The sequence below is a fragment of the Crinia signifera genome, chromosome 1 (genome assembly GCF_055691185.1).
Source record: "Crinia signifera chromosome 1, ASM5569118v1, whole genome shotgun sequence".
In the NCBI taxonomy this organism is placed as follows: domain Eukaryota; kingdom Metazoa; phylum Chordata; class Amphibia; order Anura; family Myobatrachidae; genus Crinia; species Crinia signifera.
Genome location: NC_139217.1, coordinates 333849879 through 333860950, shown reverse-complemented (window position 1 = coordinate 333860950; position 11072 = coordinate 333849879). Strand labels below are relative to the sequence as shown.

At 43.9% G+C, this 11072-nt stretch overlaps 1 protein-coding gene across 1 annotated transcript; it reads right to left on the bottom strand.

The window, feature by feature from the left end:
- Nucleotides 1-4306: 4306 nt before the first annotated feature.
- On the bottom strand, nt 4307-6394 carry LOC146006139 (apelin receptor B-like). Its single transcript, XM_083145289.1, has one exon. It carries the CDS (start codon nt 6265-6267, stop codon nt 5089-5091), a length of 1179 nt encoding a protein of 392 aa, XP_083001415.1. The 5' UTR covers nt 6268-6394; the 3' UTR covers nt 4307-5088.
- Nucleotides 6395-11072: the final 4678 nt, after the last annotated feature.

Sequence of the window (11072 nt, the reverse complement as noted above, 5' to 3'; positions counted from 1 at the left end):
GATTTGGAGGGACTGTGCTGCTAGGACATTAGTGTTGGTTTAAGGTGATGCTTGTTTTGCACAGGGGGATGAGAGACAGAGTTGAAGCAGATGGTTTATCACAGGGTGTAGTAAACATCTTAGCAAATGGCTAGCACCTCCCCCAATCAAGACTTTACATATCTGAGAGAATCCAGACTGACAGATAAGTCTGTAGGATGCAGACAGTTATCTCCTGCATGGCACTCCCTCATCATAGAAGCAGAGTTTAGGTTTTGTACTTAAGATATCAATAAAGCACACAAGCCTTTTTACACAAAATAACTGTATATTTCTGTACTGTGTATGATATTACCATGGCAATTGGTATTCATTAACTGTGTTGTAGTATGTTGAGGACTGACTTAATCATTTCTGTCATTTAGATAGATGCCCTGCATGTACATAAAAGAATACCGAGTTAGCACAGATCATCCATACACACATCGCTACATGTGTACGGCAGGGCCGTCTTTCCCATTGGGCTGAATGGGCAGTTGCCCAGGGGCCCAAGGATTGTAGGGGCCCAGCCCACTGGGGAAGACGGCACTGCTCTGGGGAATGGCGGTGGGCGGCTGGGATGCGGTCAGCGGCTGTCAGCGGCGACTCAGCGGTGGCGGCGGTGATCCAGGCAGCGGGGGGCTGGGATCTTGATGTAGCAATCTGGGTGGCATATGTCAGGGATGCTCCGGGCAGCAGCTGTTAGCGTTGTCCATACAGGCAGTGGCGACTCAGACCTTGCTGTAGCGCTATTTGCCGCCGGGCGGGAAGCGCTGCTGATTCTGAAAATTCTGGCCGGACGTTGATTGGCCGGACGCTCAGCCAATCAGTGTCCGGCCATTCTTTTCAAAATCTGCAGCGCTTCCTGCCCGGCAGCAAATAGCGCTACATCAAGTTCTGAGCAAGCTGCCTGGACGGACAACGCTGACAGCTGCTGCCTGGATCCCCACCACACACCGCTACATCAAGCTCCCAGCCCCCCCCCCCCGCTGCCTGGATCACCGCCGTCACCGATGAGTCGCCTAGACAGATGCCGCTGACAGCTGCTGCCCGGATCCCCGCCACACAACTCCCAGCCCTCCTCTGCTGCTGCACATAGGTGGGTGGAGGGGGGCCCTAAAAAATATTTTGCCCAGGGGCCCAGTAGATTGTTAAGACGGCCCTGGTGTACGGGCGATCTAGGTAACCGAGAAACTTAAGGGGAATAGCCTAGACTACATCGTTCAGCATGTAGGCTAAGCAGTATGGCTCTGTCCGCAGTGGCAGACGCAGGATTTTTAGAGGGGGGTTTCCAAATGTAATCCAAACTCTCCCACTCTGCAGAACATTGGAGTAAGTACGGGAGTCTGGAGGAGCGGTAACAGCCCTGAAAATTTGTCTTTTTACACAATGGATACTGTATGGAATACAGTATTAATATGTATCAGTACAGATGGTCTATAGTTTAGGCTGTTTCAAATATTTAAAGTGGTCAGGAAATGTTTAAACATATAAAAAATAAATACACTAACATAATAGAACCAGTACTGCACTTTCCAAGCTAACAATCTCCTACTACTACTACTATGTGCAGCAGCTCTGCTCTGTCCCTTATACTGCATGATGTGGAGGCAGTTCTAATAATCACATTATATACCGGTGCTATTGTTGTCTGGGCAATTTCTGGGCAACCAGAACCCCTCCCCCCCCCCCCCCCCCCCCCGCCGCGATTGCCTATGCCGTGTGTATGGTGCTTAGCATTGGACTGTAAAGATATAAGACGTCATCTCATTGTATATGGCTAGTATTATAACACTCATGTATTTTGTGTGTCCTGCAATTGCTTATTATGATAAATGTATAATCTACAATAGCAGACATATGGGGCTAAGATCCTGATTCAGAGTTGATTGCTGACCTTTACAATGTAAGCTCTCACAAGCAGGGCTTTTCCTTCACTAAAGCTGGTCATCTATAGCTTGATTGTCATATTGGGCTGGTTGGAAGTAAATCCTGGTAATATTTGAGTTATATCTGACAGTTTTTGGCAGTTTTCCAGCATTTCAAAGCAAATGGTCAAATGTCATTTGCTCTAATCCATAAATTCACCATCGGTACTCTCAGTCTTACACCCTTAACACTTAACTTACTAAACTTATCTAAAAATAACGACACGGACACAAGTGCTGGCGTTTCAAAATAACGAATGTCAAATTTATTTTGACAACAGACTAATGACTATAATATTGGTGGCGGCACTAAAGAACGGTCATACTAAAGAAAAGGGGGTGGGTAGGATCACCATAGCATTCACACACCGCTGGTGACCAACTCTCCCAGCCAACCACCCGGGTCGGTGGTGGCAGCCATCTTCCGTGCATAGAAGTATGGCTCGTGACAATCGATGCCTGGAGAGCGCACCCTCTAATCTACACACATTCCATCTACACAATTGACCGTTCTTTACCGCCGCCTAATGAAGAAAATAGAGACAGAAAATAGGGACGGGAGGGTGGGGAAAATTCCAGAGAGGAAGCCACTTCCCTATCACAAGACCCTTCTCCCCTTCCCAACTCCTCCCCTTGCACCCATTGGCTGCCAGACGCAGCATACTGTCTAAACCACAAAACTGCTAACTTGCTTCAGCCTGATCCCCCTTCAGTGATTTATGTCACCTCCAGCTTAATCAGCCATCGGTGTTCCTTTACCAGGATTTTGTTCCAACCAGCCAGATCTGACCATAGATCTGTAGATGTATGGTCAGCTTAACTTAAACCATCTTTGATGGCACCAAATCCTGTGGTTTTCTGCCACTCTGATACTTATCCCAGAATCCTCTGCTGATTTTATGTACCCTGTACTTGTCCTCTTTTGTATTTATGTTTTGCTTATTTGTTCATGTAATTGGGTGCTGCAGATCCCTTGTGACGCCATATAAATAAACCATAATAAAAATAATAATAATCTTAAAAGTTGAGGTTCACTGTGAATACATAGCCGCCACCCAGACAGAAAGCAAACCCGCCTAGTGCAAATCTGCATGTGAATTGTGAAAATATTGTTATTCGATATTCACCTGCAAATCCTCACGCTATTCCAGAACCATCAAAGGATTTTTCCAGTCTGTGCGAATGTGAGTAAATCTGACCCTTCCACAACACTGCAACAGGGACAGGCTGAACAAGGCCGGCACTAAGGTCACAGACCCTCCCCTGAAACGCCTGGGCTCGTCTGCGCTTTTTTGGCTATTCCCTGAAAACAACTGGTTATCACCCACAAATGCCAACTTCATGTCAGTCAAATTGCTAATGAGCCTCTGAAACCTCTAAGGCTATTGCTTTTAGGGCCTTATTCTGGTTCATTCGCTCAGACGTGTGCACGCTCCCTTGCGAATGACACAAACCTGCCTTGGGAATGGTTAGCACGCACCACCCATACACACTCCGAATTCGCTCGCAAGGCTTGCAAACAGATGCTTTACATAAACATACATTCGCATGCCAGTGGGAACTTCCCCCATATTTCGATGGTCGCCGACCATCGAATGATGGCGAAGGCGCACGCATATGTAAGGGTGGCCCAGACCACTTGTACATATGAGCAAAGAATGTGTGTACATGTGGTTGGGAATATAGCAGGCTTGTCTACCCTCCCGGAATGGCCGGGAGCCTCCCGGAAATCGGGTCTGCCTCCCGGCCCCCCGGGAAGGTGGGCAAGTCTCACCTGCTCCTCCCTTGCCTGCTGGTTTAATTAACTGAAATGGCGGGTCCGCTGAGAGGAGGCGGGGCTAAAATGACGCGACTGCGTCATTTAAGCCCCGCCCCTCTCCGCGACCCGCGAATAAGAGTTTTCCGGCATGGGGGCAGGGCCAAGTGGTGTCAGCCTTGCTCCTGCCCCCCTGACGTGTTGCCTCTCTGGGCTTCTCCCGGAGAGGTGAAGTGGAAAGTAGGCAAGTATGGAATATATATTGTAAGCTCCACTGGGGCAGGGACTGATGTGAATGTTCAAATATTCTCTGAAAAGTGCTGCGGAATATGTGTGCGCTATATAAATAACTGATATTGTTATTAATAAAATGTTGGAGCTTAATACAAAACCCCTTTTTTAAACACCATATACAGTAATTTTGTGCTAATGAACTATATATGATTCTTTTTCCATCAGGTGTATTAGATGTTACAGTGTGGCATATTAATGGAACTGTTTAGTGGATAAGAACCACAAGTCTATTTTGCAGCGGAGAATTTATAATCTAACCATTAGAGCAACACTTGAATGTGTTCATTTTGCAATGAAGACAACAAATTGATGTTTGCTAAGTTCAAAGATTTTATTGCATCATATTACAAAAGTATATCAAACATTTTAAAAGAATGCCCCTCTCCGAGGGGATATGTTATATTTCTTTATGTACAATACATACATCTATACATATACCAGAGCAAAACAGGCTTTAACGTGTTAATGGACAAAACAGCAATACATTGTTCTACAAGGAATTGCTACTTGTTTATCAGCCTATTCAGTGCCTTCACCTCCTCTTTCTCACAGCTTGGCTAAAACATAGGAAGACACTTCAGAATAAGCATTATACAATTCAACAGCTTCATAAGAACATCCCAAAATTGACAATAGCCAGTGTGTTAGATAGAAGCTCTGTAATGTTATGCAAGTGCTTTAACAAGCCCAATATATACAGATTTAAAATTAAAATCACTAAGTAAAGGAGAGAGTAATACTGTATGTGTTAAACAATTTCATATGACATTCCTGGTTATTGACATCAATGTGGATATATTAGCAGTCAAATCTGACCCAAGAAATAACATATATTGCTCCATCCAGCCAGCTCTCGCATAACCCAGAGAGAGATAGAGCAAGACTTTGGTGTCCTTTAGACATTGCTTTGTTATTTTATGAGCAAAGACAGTCACCAATCAAATCTTCCAGGCTCTACCGCAAAGTCCAGCAGATCTTTCTGTTATCAGCAGATGCCTTTCTACTTCCAGCTCTGAGAGATAAAGTTCATGAGCCCAAAAGTCTAAGCACAGCATCCCTCCCTCCCAGGTCCATCCTGTGTCCCTTCTCTAATTACACTTTAGTTGCTAAAGGGTGGATTTCAGATTTCTGTGTCTGGGCACTCAGGCTGGAGGAGGTGTTACTGATTTGCCCATGGAGGGTTTTATTAAGTCCGAAAAAAAAAAAACATTGGGAGCGAAACCTAAGATCAAAAAATGCATACAGAAATGGGTTGAGGCAGCTGTTGACGTATGCCAGGCACGTGGCGTAGGGATATAGGCTGACAATCAAATACTGAACAGAACAGGTGAGATCCAAAACACCCACAAGGCCTAGAAAGTGGATTGTTTTGACAATATGAAATGGCAGCCAGCAAATAGCAAACACAACCACAAGTGTGATGATGATCTTTAGAAGTCTCCTCTTCTTCTGTTCTTCCTTCTTAAGGTTCTGGAAATGCATAGTAACCTTTCCACCAATGAAACAGTAGAAGATGGTCATGAGGAGTAGTGGTAGCACGAAGCCTGGCACTGTGGTGAGGATGCTGAGACCTGCAATCCAGAGGTTTTCATTCTCCTTGCTGGAGACTCCAGTAAAGTCCAGGTCACACAGAGTGTGGTTGCCTTCAACACGTGTATCACGGAGAATCAGGCTTGGCAGAGCCAGCAACCCTGAAAGGAGCCATATAACTGCTAAGGATACCAACATAGTGGAGCGAGAGCGCAGGTTGGCACTGGACAGTGAGTGAACAATGGCTAAGTACCTGTCAAAACTGAGACAGGTGAGACAGAAAACGCTGGAGAACATATTCAGCAATACAAGGTAGCTGCTGATCTTGCACAGTGCAGAACCAAAGGGCCAGTGGAAGCCAAGAGCAGTGTAGGTTGCCCACAGGGGTAAGGTAACAACAAAAGCCAGGTCAGCAAGGGCAAGGTTACCTATATAGGTGTCTGCAGATCTCCTCTTGGGCTTAGCCTTCCATACTGTGAAAATGACTACCCCATTTCCAGACAGTCCTAGCACAAAGACCAGCATGTAGAACACAGGTAGTAAGGAGTATGATAAGTCCCATTCACTTTCATTGCATGCAAAGTCTGTGTCATTCAAGTAATCATAGTCATCTGGGCCAGGAGTCCAAGAATCATATTCCTCAGGATTCTGGATTGTTGAGAGTGAAATAAGAGAAGTATTCTGCCCTTCTGTAAGGGCTGGGCTAGGAGTCCAGAAATCATTTTTTTCAGTATTCTGCATTGTTGAGAGTGAAATAAGAGAAGTATTCTGCCCTTCTGTAAGCAGGGGATCCAGGCTCTGGGTTGTGTCTCTGCTCTGACCTGAGTTATGAAAGCTGCCTTCACTCAAGTTCTTTAAAGAATCCCCTGAACTCCCCACCCCCAGAAAGACAAATTAAAGGCAAAAGGCCACCCACTGACATCAATCAGGATACTATCCATATTATTTCAGCTCCTCCCCTACCATTCCCTGGGCACTGAACCTTCCTCACTGTCTTTAACCCCCTCCCATTTGCACTGTGCACCTCCATCTATCCAGCCTGCCCTAGCAAACAGGGTGATTATTATAACATTTTAGGTTATATTTTATTAAATCATTTGTAAAACATAAATATGTATATATTTATTGATCATTAAATAAATAAAATTGAGCTGTATCTGCAAAGTTCTCTATTATTATGTATAACCCAAACTATATTGTCACACTGTGGAAGGTGATCTGTTAATATACCCTCAAACAAACTTAGATATTACATTGAATCTATTGTATACTGTTTTTGCTACCAAAGGGAAAGCTGTAATTAGTGAAGCAAATGTTAATTTGTCTTGCATTCTTGAAAAAATACACATAAATCTGTATACACTGACATTAGTGTATGATTGTGTGTGTGTGTGTGTGTGTGTGTGTGTGTGTGTGTATATATATATATATACATATATATATATATATATATATATATATATATATATATTTGGCAGCATCAGCATCACAACAATGTTACTTATCTAGTTCTTTGTTCTTATCTGCTGTTACTGTTAATGTTTCCTGATTCTTGTCCTGGCTCCAGCTTCCAGCCTGCGCTCTGTTTAATATTCATATCACTATGAAACTCTCCATCCCCCCTCACATGTTTTTTCCCCCTTTCAGTTTTCCACTCTTGCACTGTCAGTTTTCTGTGGGAAGGATCATATTTATGGTTCTGTAACTGAAGCCTTCAGATCCCACTCACTACCAGCTCCTGCTTGTCACTGTCGGGATATAATGTGTACAGGCAGAATAGCATCTGCCATCACAGCACAGTACTGAGCACTAGTGTGAGAGTCACACATCTTTGATTTGTAAAGCACTAGCCGCATTTGGTGATGAGGCTCTTTCCATCCTTGGGTGTTTCCTGCAGCACTTCAACGTATGGTCCTGATAGTATACACTGTCTACACTATGGAGGCAGCGGCAACACAACCCCAATAAACTAATCTTTAAAGAAGTTTTTGTAGACCGTATGCAGACAATGTCTAGGTCGACAGTCACTAGACATTCAAAAAAGGTGTTTTTTCATACTTTACTATAGAAGTGGGAATAGAGTGGGAATATAAAGGTGTGCCCAAAGCATGGCGAACAAATCAGTACATATATATATATATTTCAATTATTATTATTGTGCTGAAAAATAAAAAAAAGATAAAGCACTATTTGGAGCGCTCCTCTTTTCTTCTCTTAGAAAATCCACTACCTGAGAATCCAGGTGCCCGCAAGGGTAATTTGAGGAAGCTGCCGGTCTCATATGATCTGAAGTGCTGTGATATTCTGTGTGGAAGAAGCCAGTTTCATTCCTGCTATTTAAAAAGAACAAGGACTTGCGCGCTAATTGGACTTTTCTTTTGATATATATTTCAATGTCGATATACGATTTCATAGACACCAAAAATTCATGAAAAACTCATGTTGAGCTTTTGACTGTCGACATTGCCTATGTCGACCATAAGCTTGTGTTGATCTTTTGGCATACCTCCCAACTGTACCGTTTAACGTGGGAACATCCTGGTTTTTGGGGAAGTTCCCACGGCCCGCCTGGGGCCAGCAGTGTCCTGCGGCGGGGAAGCAGATGGGAGTCCCCTCTGCCACCCGCTTGTCAGTGGGTAATAGACGATGTGCGCATGCGCAGAGCGGCTATTCCCCGCAGTCAGAGGGGTAGTGGCAGCAAAATGGGGTGATGCATGAGTGATGCGTTTTGAAGGCCACGGTCCTTGTCACGAGGCCACACCCCTAAAATTTCGCCCACGAAGGGCCCGCTGACCAATAGTCTATCTATCATATTAGTGTATGTCATGCCTCTTGGTTCATAAGGTCTGTCTGAGAGTATCTTTGCATATGCACAACCCTGCTTAACCCCCAATCCCACCCACATGACTCACTTGTGCTATATCTATTACCTACCTTAAGTGTTAACTCCCAGTGATGCCTCTGCATCCGTAACTGGATATGCAGCTGAGTTACATGTGGCTGAGCATTAGGTGCATACTCTGCATATATTATGATAAGTCTTAATAAACATGGGCTGACACTGGTTATATTATGTCTCATTAGCGATTGCAGTGACACAAGTGGGATGGGGAGGGGAGGGAAGGGGGGGGGGGGTGTTACTGTTTACCAAGTCCTGTGCTTTTGGGAGAGGTTACTGAGACAGACATCAACACCCTATGCAGCATGGGCCCAGCTGGGCAGCTTTGCTGATGGGGGCATGGCATATTAAAGAGTTTTTGTTAGTACCTGGACAAGCCCATCTCTAAATGGCCCTGGGTGGTTTATCCACAGCTGTCTGAGTACTGTATTATAATTACTATGTCCTAGTGATAGCAAGTCATGGGTACCATGTGTACGCTAAACTTTGGCAGGAAGCATTATTTATTATTAGCATTTACTTATATAGCGCCGGTCAATTCCATTGAGCAGTACAAATTTTCTTGACATACTTTTTATCTAAAGTGTGCTATTATTTGCTTTAGCGATACTGACTGCGGTAGATTTACTTCCGCTTTTAAAAGAGCAAACGGTGGTGTTTCCCGTGTCAGCTGTTCAAGTCTTAGCTATCATTTCTCTATAGCATTGTAGAAAATAATAGACAGAATCCAATTGGTTGTTATGGGAAACACAAGCACTTGTAAATCTACCCCATGTAATCTAACTGGGTTAATCTTGTGTTTAGACAGCTTCAAAATAATTTCTAACCAAAACCACTAATTACTGTATGCTACAGGCAATGTAATCTCACAGTCATATGTACTGTAGTAATTGGCTGTTACAGCTGTATTCTAGTGACTACCTCAGAATAGTAACTACAGTATGTATCACAAAAAAAGGTGCCAAGACATTCGTCAATCAATTCATACTTTTTAAAGTGCTTTCTTTTAACATTATGTTCACACCAATTAGCAAGTCTAACTTCTACTAATAAGCTAGTGCTATAATAACAAATGACATCGTTTTTGCACCTTTTTAAGCATGATGAAAACATATTTTTGTTTTCAAAAGTTTCTATTTATTCAACTTCCTCAGCTTCTGTTAATAAAACAGTATTCATTGAATCTATGGTCAGTAAAGCTAAATTCATCAATCCTTTATAAACACAAGGGGATTACAATGGCCCGGCTAAACCCAATATAATGCAGTTAGGACTTGGCTCTATAGCAAGCCTGTACGTGTCAGTTTTCACAGCTCTCTCTCTTTAATGCACCTTTCACATGACCATGTGCGGAGATGGCCTGCAGCCTGAAATCCCATTCTTTCTCTAAAATGTGCTCAGGTTGTAGGATTAAAAGGCGTGAAATTACTTTATTGACTCTGAAAGACTCTCTTTAGGTGGGAGATACACTGTCCCAGACAAACCTTTGATGTCTCGTGTGGATTTACCTGGTGTGTCAGCTGTTAGAAGGTGTATATCCCAACGGAAAACAGCTTTGTGTTCCCAGGGTGTCACCCTCTTTTGCGCTCTAGGTCCCTGCTCCCTTTGTCCTTCAAGTTCGTCATCCAATAAAAATTCATTGTCACCTATTTACAGTTAAGGCACCATTAAAACGCTGTGACTACAGTATATGACAGTGATGATCACTAATACTGGGGCAGGTGCTCTAATGATTATGTATTACAGTCTACAACATCCTGGGCAGACTTTCGAAACTAGAATTATTTCAACAGTGTAGCTGCCAACCCAAACACAAAGAACCCAAACAATATGGTTCATGATTGTTTGGATAGTAAGCAGGATTGAAAGGAACACATTTGCTGCTAAGGAATAATTTCCAGGAAAGCAGTCCTCATAACTGCACATGTTCCTGGGCCTGATTCAGAGATGTCTGCGATTGCCTTCGCAGCTGCCTTTTAGTATGCAGCAGTTGTGCGGGATTTGTATTGAGACACCCACTGGAGGCGTATTAGATCCACTGCTTGTGCTGTAAGACACAGACATCGGTTGCACATTGGTCAGTTTTCGACCCTCTGAGTAACCCTATGGTCGGGTAGCATAGCCGCAGGAAGTAAGACGCGGGGGGCATTGAAACGGTTTATAGATTCACAGTCGCAAGCTAAAAACCCTTCTCCGATACACCTGTGATTCACTCACCACTCCCCTGGTACCTTCCACACACACTCCCTGCCTGTCACTTCCTTTTTAAATAAATTCTCTCCGCAGCCACCATCGCAAGACCATTGTGACACGTGCACTTGCAACTTACACGCATGTACAGTGGCATAAAAAATACTGCACAGCGTACAACATCCACATTGTGTCCATCTCTGAATAAGGCTCTATGGGTAAATTTACTAAGATGGGAGTTCTATTGAAGATGGGATGCTACCGATAGCAAACAATCCTGATTGGCAAACCTTCCATGTTGACCAGGCCCCCTCTCATTACCAGGACTCGGCAGAGATGTCGGCGCCCCTGCATGGAGTTCATCATTACTCATTGTTAAAGTCTAATATGTGCCTGTCCGCCCATCAGGCTCCACATACACAAAGCATAATAGTTGTAGCATGCCTGGGGAAGAGGT